Here is a 15051-nt window from a genome sequence, read left to right as displayed (position 1 = left end):
CTCTCTCTCTCTCTCTCTCTCTCTCTCTCTCTCTCTCTCTCTCTCTCTCTCTCTCTCTCTCTTGTGCCAAACTTCTCAGCTAACGACGGGGACTCAAGGTCTCATTTAACGATTGTTATCAAATGAAAGCGAAAGGAGAAAAAAAATCCGAAAGCTGGATACAATTATCTCCAGGCCAGAAAATACAGCAATTGAGACACGAGCGCGACGGAGAGGAGAGGACGAGATAAAGCGCGCGCGCAAAGTACTTCGCGCGACTACACACGCACGGATTTCACCCGCGAGTACATTCGGCTGGCTGATGTGTTTTCTACAAATGAGCCGGACTCGCGTAGCGACGAGTCGAGAAAGCTCTGCACCTTAATTGCTTCATTTTCCGCGTCGCGTACTAATCCATCTATATGGATACGCGCGGTTACGCGATCGTACGCGCGAGAGACGCGATTCTGACGGCGTTCGATAAAGAAATTTTGGATGAACAATTGAGTTGTACTGAAAGTACCAATTTTTAAGGCAGTAATAACACTGGCATCTAACTCTGAATATTCTTATTATTTTGATCTTTAAATATGAATTCTTAAACATTCAACATAGATAGAATATGTATAGGACGAATAACTTGTGTTTTTTTTTTTATTATTTCTTTACATGGTTATACGTTGTGTGTGTATGTGTTTCTTATATAGAGTTGTATATTGTTTTTTAAGTGTTTTTTTTATATTGTTTTATATAGTGTTTTATATAGTTTTTCATTAAAAAATGTGTAAGGAATAAATCATGTGATTGGAAAAGTTAACTAACCACAATTTATCCCTTCCAATCGTACAATTTATTCCTTACACATTTTTCTCTCTAATATAAAAAACAACAGAAATATTTTAGAATTTAACGTTAAGTGACTCGCACACACGCACTGTATATTGAATATATAAAGAAAAGTAGCCAAAAGCGACATAGGCCTCCTAAAGCAACATACCTCTATATCTCATATATTAAATGTTGTATTTTATCGAAACTAATATAAACGTAATCCTTTTTATCAGTTAAGTCATAAAAAATTCATACTAGGTATATTTCTTGTTCCTTTATATGCTAAATTAGCAAATATCGTTTTAAAAATTCGCAAATTTTATTTCTATGATTTTTATTGATTTGATTTTTTTTAATAAATTCCAATAAGTATGTCGCTTTTGGCACCTATTTTCTTTAAACTCCATTTTCGTGCGTTTTACAAAAACATTTTTTGTTTTAAATCTAGAAACAATTTCAGTAAAAATGTGATATTATCTGATAGGAGGTACTTCCAACTACATGTATATATATTTGCATTTATATTTTGAGCTTTATATTAAGACATAACGTCCAAAAACAAAGTGGTATGTCGCTTTTGGTGCCTTTACTATACATATACTCTGTACATATACTTTACGTTTTGAAAGTTTAAATACTCACACTTAAAAATTAAAACAATAAGAATGTTAGGTATTTTGTTATTAGTACCCAGGCATTGGTACTTCTACTCCTTATTGCGCACGTCCGTGATTTTCCTGACGGACACGATCGGCTCGCAAATGCGGCAGCGAAACGGCAGACGGAAAAACGCGAAACGAGTCTGAGAAAGAGCTCGTTTGCCCTTTGAGGCAGGCAGTGCTCGCGGCTATTCTTAGGGAACCTTTATCGGTCGCGGTGTCTATTTGTGAAACGCGTTGTATTACTCAAAACATCGGCGAGGAGCACCGCGATGAATCTGCGATCGGCGAAGTGGATGGACTGACCAATTAGTCGGGTATAAATCCTTTTTCCCTGGAATCTTGAGTCACAAACAATTTTCTGATCTTGCACCGGTGACACGAGAATAAACAGCTTGTTATTCGCCAACTCGTCCGATTTTAATTAAATTATACTTCGTTATGATGGAAAAAGAGCTTCAGTAAAAGTATCTTCCTAGATATCCTCTATTAGAATTCTTCTGAGAATAAATTCTCCAACTAGCGTACTTTTCCAAGTGTTTTTCCACATCTGATCCTTCTGTACCGCGTGTTCGTACATCTGACGATCTTGTTTGTTACTTTCCGACTCTCATTGCTTTGTTCACATATATAACAAGGAAATTTAAATATGATTACATATATACAATTATTCTGTTAGTATTTCTTTGATTTATATTGACGTACAATAGGAATCTTATGATATCTAATCATCAGTCAGCAGTTTAGACTAATAATTCTTAATATTAATTAATATTAATATAAGTAATTAATATATATAATTAATAATATATGATTAATATATAATTATATAAATAATTAATGATTTGTTGGTTTACTGTTCGATAAAATTCTAAAACACCAGTTCGTAAGCGATTGTTAACACGAATAATATTTAATTATAAAATTAATTTTAAAAAATTTAATTACACATATACATATACAAAAATATATACTTATATATACAAATTATATATACAACTTATATATACAAATATATACTTATATATACTTAAATATACTTAAAGATTAAATTTAAATTTAATTAAATAAAATCATATACTCTTGAAAAATAATGTGCTTATATTAAGTGCGCAATTAACAGATTAAAGATATGGGTTACGCCGTCTTGGAGGACTTCCTTCGACCACACGAGATTGAGGAATTAAGGTCTTGCGGACAATATTTTACGAAAAATTTACCACCTGAATCGGAACGAGAGATATTCGATACTAAAAATGAACAACAAGTAAGATTACTCTAAATGACTTAGAATGGACGGAAAATGAATATGTTATATGCCATTATCCCTTGAGAAAAAAAAGTAAAAATTCTTTTTCCCGCGATAATAGATATAATGAATAAATTTACAACTACAAGGCACTATATTTGTACATTTTCCGTTAATTCTTAAGTCTTTTACAAATCAAACTTAAAGTCAATAACTAATAAAAATAACAATCGTCTTGTTTAAGGCTGATTATTTTCTGGATAGCGCTAACAAAATAAGCGTATTCTTCGAGGCTGAGGCTCTAGAAAAAGACGGAGCGCTGAGAGTGAATCCAGAAGTATCATTAAACAAAGTCAGTATAAGTAAAAAACGAAGAAACATTTCTTCTAACTGAATGATCAATTTTTGCGCGCGCAATTTTTACAGAATACTTGATAATTATTAAATAGTTATTTAAATAGTTATTAATTATATAATAGAGTTAAATCGTTATTATATTCATAGGTTTGAATAATTATGACCCATTTAATAGATTGTAACACAGTCCTAACAACTATTTAATAATTATCTTATATTTGTCAGGTGGGTCATGCGCTTCACTGGTTGCATCCCTCTTTCAAAAAGTACACTTTCGACGAAAGAGTCAAAGAAGTCGCTTTTCAACTTAATTATAAAGAACCGGCGGTATGTCAGTCAATGTACATTTACAAGAACCCCACGATAGGTTCGGAAGGTAACTAACTCATTTGCATCTTTCATTACACCGGTGACGCAAAATAAGAAGTGCTTAGCTGGATGCATATAGAGACTTGTACCATATAGTGTATATATTTTTTGCGTTTTATACATTTGCAAAACACAAATATAAATATTACCGATTGAAGGACTGTTACATTGTTACAGTAACAACGCATCAAGACGCAACGTATTTGTATACCGAGCCGGCAACACTCTTGGGTTTCTGGATCGCTTTGGATGACGCTACGCAGGAGAATGGATGTCTATGGATCGCACCGGGTTCACACAAGAGTGGAGTGCACAGGCGCTTCATAAGAAACAAAGAATCGTGTTCTAAGCAATTATTAGTTTTCGACAAAGCTGCGCCTCATTATTCGCAGAGCTGCTTCACCCCCGTGCCCGTACGCAAAGGCACCTGCATTCTCCTCCACGGTCAAGTTCTTCATTTCTCTGCTCCAAATAGAAGCAACCTACCGAGACATGCTTACACCTTCCATGTGATCGAAACTCACGATGTGACTTATGCGAAAGACAATTGGCTTCAACCACTCGCTTGTGGTTTTCCAAAGCTCTATCTAAATTAGATACATCGTACTAATTAGGAATCATCGTTCATGGAGTATACACGCATCGTATCGCACACGTACACACAAACGTACATGTATATACGCACTGATGATCTTGCTACGGTTATGCAAAAGAGAATTTATTTTTTCCATAACAGTATGTAAAAAAATAACATTTGACGTACAACTTAGCAACGATCAAAAGAAAATAACAACAGATATATCACAGTTATTTCTGTAACGATGGTATTCTACGTTACTGTCTTATAACCCTAATTTAATTAATATAAGTACATATGCAGTGGGTAAAAGAAAAAAAGTATGCGCATGACCCTCTATCTCTTTCTCTCTCTCTTTTTCCTAGAATTAATTTATATCAAAAGAGAAAAATATTATTGTGCAAAATCTATATCAAAATCTATTATTAATAGTCTTTCTTAATACATCGAATAATACATAGAAATATTCGAACATTTTTCTTTTATATTCTTTTATCAAAAAAAGAGAAAGGATATCATCTTGTATTTTTTTTAATATTTACATATCATGTTTCTTTTATCCACTGCTTTTTTAATATCTATATGTTATTTTTTTAATAACTGTGGTTTTTCAAATATATTATTTTTTTCTTTACCTTTCTCTCTTACATGTGTATAAATTATATTATACGATTAAATTATTCTATTACAAACATTTAAGTATAGTGCGCGATAATGTGTGCCTAACTCTTGTAGTTGTCTCAAACCAACCTTCAATACTTCTTTTTTTAATATGATACAATAAAATATATCCAAAAGTTCTACATTCATTGTTGTTACTTCTATATAAGCAAAGAATGCATTCAAATCTTGCTGCAAAGTACTCAATGTCTGATATTTTATAGAGTTATTTTCAGCTTGTACCAGTAACCTAATTATGAAAAAAAAAATACATATAGTTATTATGTATAACTGTACATATAGAATTATACCAAATCAAGGAATAACTTACTTATTTAGGTTATGTGACAAATCGTTCACTTTCTTGGCAATGTCTGCTTGTAAACGTTTTACAGTTGCATGTGATAATGGTGGATTTATTGGACTATAATTAAGAGGAAAAACTTTTCCTGCGATGCTGGCCGCCAAACCACTGTAAAATACAAATAAAATAATATTCAATTACAAATAAAAAAGCAAGATTATTGTTATTGGTACATATCACATATGCAACTGCTAAAATATTAAAAATTATAAAAAATAATCATATCAAAATGATGTAAGTTTTATATAATTATTTTTTGTGTATATATGTGTATGTGTGTGTGTGTGTGTGTGTGTGTGTGTACATGCGTGCGCACATACTTTATATATAGTTTATATTAATGTAAAGAAAGCTTACCAGAAGTCACGCGCGTAACTGTAAATGTACTTAAAGCATTGAAGTACCTTCTCCGCACTTTGATCTTGTTGTTGAACATCTTCTATAATTCCTATTTTGTCATGTAACTTTTTCCGATCAATATCAGTGATACACTTGAGACATTTCGTCTTGATTTCCTAAAAATATTAATTTATAAAGTTTACGCTTTTTGTTGATTATTTCACAGAATTACAATATACTGAGATGTATATAAAGTATTACCGTAATAGCATTGAACGATTGTACCATAAGATCATAATGCTTATCTTCATTTATTGCTTGTATTAGATCACTGCATTTTTCCAAAGTGTATTCTACATCTTGCAACTTTCTGCCACCAACTAAAAATAACGAAATCATCGGGATGAATTTAACTGAATTAAACAATTAATAAAAAAATAATTAACCAGATGAAAATAGCGAAAGTATTGAAATTAATATGAAGTTGCTAAATACAATATTTTATCACTTATAAATTACATATATCGACATATACCCGGTAGATGATCAAAGATTTCAAGTAATTCCCGCGTAGTGAGCTCAGCATATCGGTGGAAAGATTCGTTTATAGCAGCGATCCAATGTTTGATAATGCATTTTAATACAGTCACTATATTCCAAGGTGGTTTTATAATGACATAAGTCTCCCACTCTGGTCCATAAATTTCTGACATCTGTTTAACGACAATCTAAGAGAATATGACAATATTTATTAAATATCATTCTTTTACCATCATATCTATTAAATATGAATCCAAAGTATAATATATAATACTGTAGGCAACCATTGTTAAAGAAAAATAGAAGAATAAAAAATGTCAAAAATGTGGCCAAGTTTTTAGCTTTAGCTTAAAATTTTTCTCACTAAGAAAGGTATAATACTCACCGTTGAAAAAAGATCTTTCATAATCATTTTTGCATCCTCAAAAAATTTGTCTGAAAAATGTAATTCTTCGCTTAAGATAGAATGTTGAGCATTATTGCTCAAAGGATTCATTATTTTGTCACTTGTATTTAAATTATCCAATTTTGCAAGAGGATCATCTCGTCCTACTGTCATTATACGATGTATCATTGCTTTAGTGCAGAGATTTTTGTCATACGATAATAAAACCTACATTCAAAATAAAAGAACAACGTATTAAATGCCATCACATGTGTTAAATGCCATTATATATACAAATGATATCTTACTGCATCCTTCTTTAAATTTTTAATTTGCAAACAGCATTGAAGAATTTCATCATCTGGACAATCAATACAAAAGTTTTCTTTATTTGTTGCTGCTTGTTCCCGTGTTTGGCCTACGATACGTGGATGTTTAGAAGCAAAATGTTTATTAATAAATGATATGGCTTTCCTGGCTTTTGTACATAAAGTTTCGGATCTAGATTTATCATTTTTTAAGTAATCCAATTCCTGCAGATGTTATATAAATAATTTCATAAATATAGCATTAACTATTATAAATATTAAACTGTTTGTTATATTCATTAATTTATCATACTTACCCGTATGACAGTCCATGGAATTACAATAAAAGGACGCGGATAATTCTTGAAAGTAGCATCTCTTGCTTCTTCAATAATTTCGAGATTTGTCAGAAATACATTTGTATCAATAACAATGTATAATGGACCTTTTTCCTGTGATTCTAATGGTTGTGTTAGTACTGTAGTATTTTCTAATGAACAGTTAGATACATTCGCGCAATTTTTATTATTAAGTTGTGCTCTGATATCTTCAACCTGTATAAAAAAAACACGAAATATGGTAAACTTTTTTATAATTTAACAAGATTTATAGGATATATTTACAAAGTTACATATAGTTAATATATATTTAAAAATATCCATATTTATATATTTGATCTTTGATATTTGAACAACATGAGTTATTGCAACATTTTAATTATAATAATAATTACCTCTAATGTAATTTCTTCGTCTTTCATTGGTTCCCAATCCATTTCCTCATACAAGACTTCTTGATTTGCCTGTTCTACTAATTTTTCTTTAGTCATACTACTGACATCTACTTTATTGTTTTGTTGAATTTGTACCTCATTATTGTTTAACATACCTTTCCTCTCATACACTGTTTCCTTTAAAATTCTGTTATGTAATCTTTTAAGCCGAATGTCAGCATTTCTACGAATGCTTATTGATTCAATATTTTTATTATCTATAAGACACACAAAATATTTTTAAAAATACCTTTAAAATATTACTAGAAAGTATATAAATTATTTCAAAGCTATTACAAAAAATGTAAAATTTTATACTCACAGCTTGAAACAGGTAAACTCTTATTGAGTCTTTCCAAACGTATATCAGCGATTATAGAACAATCATCTTCACATTTTTGCATCTCATGATTTAAGCTGTTTCTTAATTTTTGCATACGATCTTGTGCTATATTTTTATTTGGCTGATTTCTTCGTTTTTGTTTAATATCATGCTTATTTTTTGTTTTTTTATCTACAACAAGTATACCTGAACGTTTTTGAATTTTTTCATGAATAGCACGCATTTGTGGTGTAAATGTTGTTTTATTTTCACCCGAAGGTGCTTTGTTGTTTCCTGAGAATGCTGGAGATGTACTTTGTGAAGGTAAAATTATAACACTATCATCTGTCCCTTCCAAACATGGTTTTTTTGATGATGAAACAATTGGCTTATTATTTTCAGTCTGTTCTAAAGATTTCTTTACAAATGTTGAAACTGAATTATGTTCTTGATTTTTGCCTGAAGATCTATTCCTGATAGCTGGTTTTTCCAATTTTCTTTGTGCTAACAGTTCTCGTAATGCCTTCATCGGTGGTGTATCATTTTTCTCTGCTACAAATACATTGTAAAAATATTATAAAGTACAAACATTTCAAAGATTTCACAAAGAATATAGTTTCATACTTACAGCGTGAAACAGGTAAACTTTTGTGAAGTTTTTCTGAATGTTTTTTAACAATTGTAGAACAATTATTTTTCTGTTTCTGCATCTCATGATTCAAACTTTTTCTTAATATTTGCATACGTTCTTGTGCCAAATTTCTGTTTCTCTGATTACTTCTAATCCCTTCTGTTTTCCCTACCATTTTAGAAGACTTTTTGTTACTTAATAATTGCTGTTTATGAGATCTCTTATTTTCAATAAAATCATGTTCAGGTGTTTTTGCTCTAGTACCTTCTTCTTTGTGGTGATGTTTACGTCGTTTGCTAATATGTTCTGAGGACTGTGCATTAAAGTTGTGTGCAAAAATGCACACAAAAAAATATATATACAATATGTACAAATAATAACGAATAGATAAAGAAATAATAAAAGAAACTAAAGTACCTTATCATTAGCTTGTTCCAACGTCGGTTCTCTCCACGAGGATTGATTTGTTTTTACATTAAAGTAATAGACCCTGTCTGGGTGACTCTTTGAATTGACAATGATCCAATTCTCTGGAAGTTTACACTTTTTCATGTTGTATATCAAATGAAAACACAGATTACAAATGAGGTTATTCACTTGGTGATCTCGAGACAATTTGTCAAGTAATACATATATAATATCAAAACATCAGTACAAATTAAATCTATACATTATGTAAGATAAATTTACACACGCGAAACTTTTCAAGGATATCAAACGGTGTAAGACATAAAAACACTTAATTTTAAGCACACAGTTAAACTCTTTTTTTTTCTTTTCTTAATGGCCGATATTCATAGGATCTGTTTTCTCTTGCTGAACTAGGGCTGCGTTCAGATTCCTTACCCGGGTGCACTCTAATGCAAGAAGTGCTATAGTATATGTGACATATACTATAGTGTTTTTAGTAACAGAGTGCACCCGGGTAGGGAATCTGAACGCACCCTAGGTTGCGTCCCGAAATTCACTGCCAGTACTGAAATTCTATAATATACGTAACATGAACTATAGATTTTTAGTACTAGCAGTGAATTTCGAAACGCAGCCCTAGTGTAGACTTTCGAAACTTAAGCTAGCGGCATACGATGCTTGTTTTCATGCTGGATTGCTTGCTGAATGGAAATACTCTGTTCTGATTGGTGCATTTCTGAAGATGGACCAATCAGAATCGAATATTTTCATCCAGCAAGCAATCCAGCATAAAAACAAGCATCGTGTGCCGCTAGCTTTATAGCGTATTCGACTGGCCCTGGGTTAATCGCTCAGAGAGCGATTAATGACGTCATAAGTCTCTACTAGCCAATCATAAAGCTTATAAGTACTTGTTTGACCAATAAACGTAGGCTGAATAACCCAGAGTGGATTAACCCAGAGCCAATCGAACATGCTTTTAAAAAGAGACAGATATACAGATAAAAATTGGTGGAAAAAAGATGAGAGGGTACAGCCAATTCAGCAATAGAAAACAGATCCATAGTCGGGTTTTATGGAGGATTTAAGGTCTTCAAACACAAATTGTCATAGCCATAACGTATGACGTACCGTAAGAATTGACCAATTACAATCGAGTATTCATCAAAATGGCGACCTTACGTTTCGACGATTTTTAACATAATTGTGAAATGTGTCCGATTTGTAACGTGTTTTTCGCGACGGAGAAAACGAAAAGACTGTTTATTATGGCAAGTCAGCGAATGTTTGAGAGGTATCATTGATATTTATTTATATATATCAATGATACATTTCAAACATTGTTCAAACATTGTTTCACTAATATATATAAGTAAATATCAGTGATACTTCTCAAACATTCGCTGACTTGTCATAATAAACAGTCTTTTCGCTTTCTCCGTCGCGAAAAACACGTTACAAACCGGACACATTTCATCACACTTAGCAAATTTTCGATGTCGATAAGTTAAAATGTTATCCGTTTTTGTTCCGTTCCGTAACAGTTCCGTGTCATGTGAAACCCATCTATCAAACAACGGAACGGAATGAAAATGGAATTATTCTGATTGGCTGACCCCCACCATATCTCATTTCCGTAACTGTTCTATTCCGCTATTTCTTTCTCCATCTGAACGCACCCTAATTGCTGATTGCTCACTGAGCGCTTTTTCCACTAAATGCGCCTATAGCTGCATTCCGAAATGTACTGCCAGTACTGAAAATCTATAGTTCATGTTACGTATATTATAGAATTTCAGTAGTGGCAGTGAATTTCGGAACGCAGCCTATAGCTTCTTCTGGTTTTGCAAATGGCGGTCGATGCAATGTGCTAGGTTATCGGAACTTGTCAAATCTTAGTCGTGTCGTCATCGCTAAATCATGACTTCGATCAGTGAGGTTGATGCAGTACCTAAATCGAAAAAACCATCGGGTAAGTATTCATAGAATTAATGTTAGACAAATATTAAATCAGAAAATACAGACTTAATATTGATATGCTTTTGTCTGAACTTTTTTGTATTTCCTTTCTGTATGACAATGTATGAACGATTAAATCTACCATGATGTTAATAGAATCGATAAATTAATGATACTAATTAATGAACTTGTGAAAATACAAGATTATGATAGAAAGAAAGTATATATACATAGAAACAACATTTGATTATGTGCAGACAGTGCATTCAAACAACAAAGATTACCAGCCTGGCAACCAATACTTACGGCTGGTACTGTTCTACCGACATTCTTTGTAATAGGAGTTGCATTTATACCAGTTGGTATAGGACTACTTTATTTCTCTGATGAAGTCAAAGAACATATTACAGATTATACCAATTGTAATTCTACCAATATTACTACTATTGATGGACAGCCTAGAACATGTGCAGATGTAATTGCAGAGAACCCCAACAAAGATTGCTTTTGTGAGGAAATTATTAAGTTACCTGTGGACTTTCGTGGAAAAGTTTACATGTATTATGGCCTAACAAACTTTTACCAGAATCATCGTAGATATGTCAAGTCTCGAGATGACAATCAGTTATTAGGTCAGTTGTCTCCACTTGTCTCCAGTGACTGTGAACCATTTGCCTATGAGGAAACAAACAAAACACCTATTGCTCCATGTGGAGCTATTGCAAACTCACTTTTCAGTGATGAGTTAACACTGCTTTCTGCAAGACATGATAATAAGAATGTACCATTATTAAGAACTGGTATAGCTTGGCCATCCGACAAGAATATCAAATTCAGAAATCCTCAGGGTAACTTGACAATAGCATTTAAAGATTTTGCCAAGCCTAAAAACTGGAGTAAACATATCTGGGAGTTAGATTCTGAAAATGAAGATAACAATGGATTCCAAAATGAGGACTTAATTGTATGGATGAGGACTGCTGCATTACCTACTTTCAGAAAACTCTACCGCAGAGTTGATCATACTCAAAATGGTTTTACTGAAGGTTTAGTTGCAGGAATCTATACCCTTAAAGTCAAATATTGTAAGTCAAAAATAATAAATGAAATATTTTTTTGTAAATATGTAATAAAAAAGAGAAAGAGAAAATAATTTAATAGTTGCTATTTTTTTTAGCATTTTCAGTATCAGCCTTCCATGGAACAAAGTCAATGATTTTAAGCACAACTTCACTATTGGGAGGAAAGAATCCTTTTCTTGGTATTGCTTACATTGTTGTGGGAAGTTTATGTTTATTGCTAGGCATAGCCTTATTGATTATACATATTAAATGTTCCAAGAGGTAATAACTATATTCATATATTATATATGTTTCTTGTTGACTCACATAAGAGAAACGTGTATATAAAAATATTCTGCCTAATAACAATGTTTGTGATAAAAAATAATTGGGGAAAACATCCAGTAGTCTACATTCCATCCCTTATCAGTACTTATCTTGTGCTGATATTATCAAATATTAAAGAATATGGAGATTTAAAAGGAAACAAACAAATAAATAATAATAATAATTAAAGTCTAAATACCTTGATATTTGATAAAATCCGAGCAAGAATGCCAAAAAATGATAAGTGCTGAGTACTGGACATTTTCTTCTGTCAATCAAATCATAGAATTAGTCATAAGCAAAGTATATGTTAATGTCTTTGTTCACAAATATACAGAATTTTATATACCTTGAAAATTCACCATCAAACGTAGCAAGCTTAAACATTCACATGTGATTTCTACAACAATGATCTCTTAAGTTAGATTAAGAGAGGAAGAGAGAGATATATATTTGATATCTCCTCATCAATTTTTATTACAACATTAATGGATAATATAATTTGATATATTTTATACAGCAAACTAATGTAAAGACGTCTACAAGAAAGTATTCTTAGGGCACCATATATGTTCTTGTAAGTGTTTGTGATATTGTGTTATGTCTACAATTGACAAATTACATTGCCTTGTGTATGAAATATGACTAATCGGTTAATATTATTTTTATAAATTATTATATATAGTATTATATTATTATATATAGTACCTAAAAATGTATACATTAAACAAATTGACAGGCATTAATATTAAGCAAAAAGAGATTGCTAATAATTAACTCGACTAGTCATATTTAATGTATTCTATAATTTGCTGGTATGTGTATATTTTTTTGTTATATTATGCATTTGATAGCTGTGTGTATGTCAGAAGAACTGAAATATTTTTTAAGGTATATAGTGATATATATAACTTTCTGTTTGAGAAGGAGATATTAAACTATCATAAATAATTTTTAACAGAATAACGTCGTTTATTCTATTAATTATTAATTATGTAATTATATGAAATAACTAAATAAATAGAAGAATTTTATGATGATATGATATTCATCAGAAAATATAAAAATCATCATAAAAATATAAAATAATATAAGCTATTTATCTAAATAAAATCTAAATCTAAATAATTTATCATATACTTATCTTAAGTTTTTTGCTTTTTATATTTAAGTGAATGTTACATTATAAATTGAATTGTTCAAAGTAAAAAAATACAAATATAATGAAACGCATGTAGCATGTTCTAAAGAGAAATATGTAAATATGCTATTATTTTAATTTATAAGTATTATTACATCTGAAAACATTTTGATTTTACTTATGCTTTTATATGATTGTTGAAATTCATTTTATTAGAGTCAAAGAGTTGTATAAATCTATATTTACGATTATTACATACATATCTTTTTTTTCTTTTAGCACCGCCGACATGATCAGTGTAACTCCAACTGTGGAATACCATTAGGATTGTGTGGTTCCTCTACTCAAAATACATATAATTTTAAATCATGGATAATTATTGGCTGTCATATATAGTTTCAAAGTATGTAAAGTTCTATTATCTATATTAATAACACTACTTTTCATTTATTTTGTTATAAACGAAAATACCGACAAAAATGGTAAAATAACTAAACAAATCAAAAATTTATTGAAAATCTAGTTAAGTTTAAAAAGTTTTTAGCCAAGTTTCAGTATTGTTATACACAGAGTGCCCTATATTAAGATATTCATAGCTGCATCATTCTGAGTTAAAAGTATAACACTAAACCAGATGAAGAAATTTGAGGCTGTCATATATAGTTTCAAAGTATGTAAAGTTCTATTGTCTAATAACATTACTTTTCATTTATTTGTTATAAACGAAAATACCGACAAAAATGGTAAAATAACTAAACAAATCAAAAATTTATTGAAAATCTAGTTAAGTTTAAAAAGTTTTTAGCCAAGTTTCAGTATTGTTATACACAGAGTGCCCTATATTAAGATATTCATAGCTGCATCATTCTGAGTTAAAAGTATAACACTAAACCAGATGAAGGAATTTGAGATATAATTGATAATCTGTCCACAATCACACAGTCAATAAGTGATTGATATATTGTGAACATCTTATCGCAGCATATGTATATTATATAATATTATATAGCATATATGATTTAACAAAATGAACGTCGGTATTAACAAATAATTATACAGTACTAAAACGAAATATTTATATCGAAATATTGAAATCGGAGCTTTTTTTCATTTATTTGTGGGCATTTTACTATAAAATATACTTTCGAGTTAAGAATAGATACTACAAAATATTTTTTAATGTATCTAATATTGACGTATTTTACATTACGTTGGTATAGAACCAATTCAACTTTTTAATTTCGGAGCTAAGATATAGAAGCGCATAGATGAAATATTTTATAAGCAATCGCGCGCGTGCACGCAATTGAATTCATGTTAAACGTTTTTTTATGATCACATGCAATACAACAGTTGTGAAATTATTTCGTAATCTCTTCCGTCGAGTTTCACTTACGTTACTTTTAACGCAACGATGCATTAATTATGTTCGACAGTATGATACCGATTGTTCGATTTTGATTATTCAGAAAAATACTTTCAGAATGTACAAGCAAAATTCTCTATAAACTGTTGTATATATTGTGAACATAATTATCATTACGGCCGTTATTCAAAAATTAATACTTGTTATGTAAAGTTATGATTGTACTTTCACATTCTACAAATTTATGTATACTACGCATTTGTAGTTTCTAGTTCCCTTCTTAAATGCTTCGAAAAATATGAGAGGGGAAAAATAGACGTATAGAATATTTTATCGTATTTCAAGAAATTGTTTTCGTTATAGAGAAACTATAGATTACGATGTATACGATTTCAGTGACGATTATCTCTTTATTTCGATAGAAAAAAAATTTTTTATTATTAT

At 30.7% G+C, this 15051-nt stretch overlaps 3 protein-coding genes across 8 annotated transcripts in view; 2 read left to right on the top strand and 1 right to left on the bottom strand.

The window, feature by feature from the left end:
• LOC116840650 (phytanoyl-CoA dioxygenase domain-containing protein 1) overlaps positions 1 to 4826 on the top strand; it is a 12588-nt gene extending 7762 nt beyond the window's left edge. Inside the window, exons 1-5 of one of the 2 annotated variants that reach the window (XM_032807610.1) lie at positions 1317 to 1786; positions 2593 to 2736; positions 2963 to 3070; positions 3301 to 3451; positions 3622 to 4826. In XM_032807610.1, the coding sequence (XP_032663501.1) occupies positions 2602 to 2736; positions 2963 to 3070; positions 3301 to 3451; positions 3622 to 4040 (813 nt within the window). In that variant the 5' untranslated portion in view covers positions 1317 to 1786; positions 2593 to 2601 and the 3' untranslated portion in view covers positions 4041 to 4826. Of the gene's footprint in view, positions 1 to 1316; positions 1787 to 2592; positions 2737 to 2962; positions 3071 to 3300; positions 3452 to 3621 lie in introns of those variants that run through there. The other variant, XM_032807609.1, reaches the window with a different exon arrangement.
• LOC116840647 (transcriptional protein SWT1) lies at positions 2510 to 9145 on the bottom strand. 4 transcript variants are annotated; one of them, XM_032807586.1, is made up of 13 exons: positions 8760 to 9145; positions 8340 to 8655; positions 7712 to 8263; positions 7506 to 7607; positions 7351 to 7424; positions 6935 to 7171; positions 6618 to 6842; positions 6310 to 6537; positions 5920 to 6112; positions 5646 to 5764; positions 5403 to 5560; positions 5013 to 5153; positions 2510 to 4931 (listed from the first exon to the last, which is right to left on the bottom strand). In XM_032807586.1, exons 1-13 carry the CDS (start codon positions 8892 to 8894, stop codon positions 4694 to 4696), a joined length of 2718 nt encoding a protein of 905 aa, XP_032663477.1. In that variant the 5' UTR covers positions 8895 to 9145; the 3' UTR covers positions 2510 to 4693. The 4 variants fall into 4 exon arrangements, with proteins under 4 accessions (XP_032663477.1, XP_032663478.1, XP_032663476.1 ...); XM_032807587.1 differs by having other exon boundaries at positions 7351 to 7607; positions 8340 to 8510; positions 8607 to 8655; XM_032807585.1 differs by having other exon boundaries at positions 7351 to 7607; positions 8760 to 9144.
• Positions 9146 to 10524: 1379 nt separating this feature from the next.
• Positions 10525 to 14598, top strand: LOC116840649 (cell cycle control protein 50A). Of its 2 annotated transcripts, XM_032807608.1 has the most exons (5): positions 10525 to 10725; positions 10970 to 11797; positions 11890 to 12055; positions 12621 to 12677; positions 13521 to 14598. In XM_032807608.1, the coding sequence occupies exons 1-4, from the start codon at positions 10674 to 10676 to the stop codon at positions 12631 to 12633; spliced, it is 1059 nt and encodes a 352-aa protein (XP_032663499.1). In that variant the 5' UTR covers positions 10525 to 10673; the 3' UTR covers positions 12634 to 12677; positions 13521 to 14598. The 2 variants fall into 2 exon arrangements, with proteins under 2 accessions (XP_032663499.1, XP_032663498.1); XM_032807607.1 differs by lacking the exon at positions 12621 to 12677 and having other exon boundaries at positions 10531 to 10725.
• The last annotated feature ends 453 nt before the right edge of the window (positions 14599 to 15051 follow it).

This window comes from Odontomachus brunneus, unplaced genomic scaffold (assembly GCF_010583005.1).
Source record: "Odontomachus brunneus isolate Ranch 3 - 2012 unplaced genomic scaffold, Obru_v1 Obru_scaffold_011, whole genome shotgun sequence".
NCBI classification, from domain to species: domain Eukaryota; kingdom Metazoa; phylum Arthropoda; class Insecta; order Hymenoptera; family Formicidae; genus Odontomachus; species Odontomachus brunneus.
Note: the sequence above shows the minus strand (reverse complement) of the source record. Positions and strands in the feature narration are given on the sequence as shown.

Bases quoted from the DNA above. Each gene is read 5' to 3' on its own strand.
- LOC116840647 (XM_032807585.1), bottom strand. From the start codon at position 8,894: ATGAAAAAGTGTAAACTTCCAGAGAATTGGATCATTGTCAATTCAAAG. The intron at 6,538-6,617 runs GTAAGATATCAT...TTTTGAATGTAG, and splicing joins AAAATTTAAAGAAGGATGCA to GTTTTATTATCGTATGACAA. The intron at 6,113-6,309 runs GTGAGTATTATA...ATATTCTCTTAG, and splicing joins TGAAAGATCTTTTTTCAACG to ATTGTCGTTAAACAGATGTC.
- LOC116840649 (XM_032807607.1), top strand. From the start codon at position 10,674: ATGACTTCGATCAGTGAGGTTGATGCAGTACCTAAATCGAAAAAACCA. The intron at 11,798-11,889 runs GTAAGTCAAAAA...TATTTTTTTTAG, and splicing joins TACCCTTAAAGTCAAATATT to CATTTTCAGTATCAGCCTTC. The intron at 12,056-13,520 runs GTAATAACTATA...TTTTTCTTTTAG, and splicing joins CATATTAAATGTTCCAAGAG to CACCGCCGACATGATCAGTG.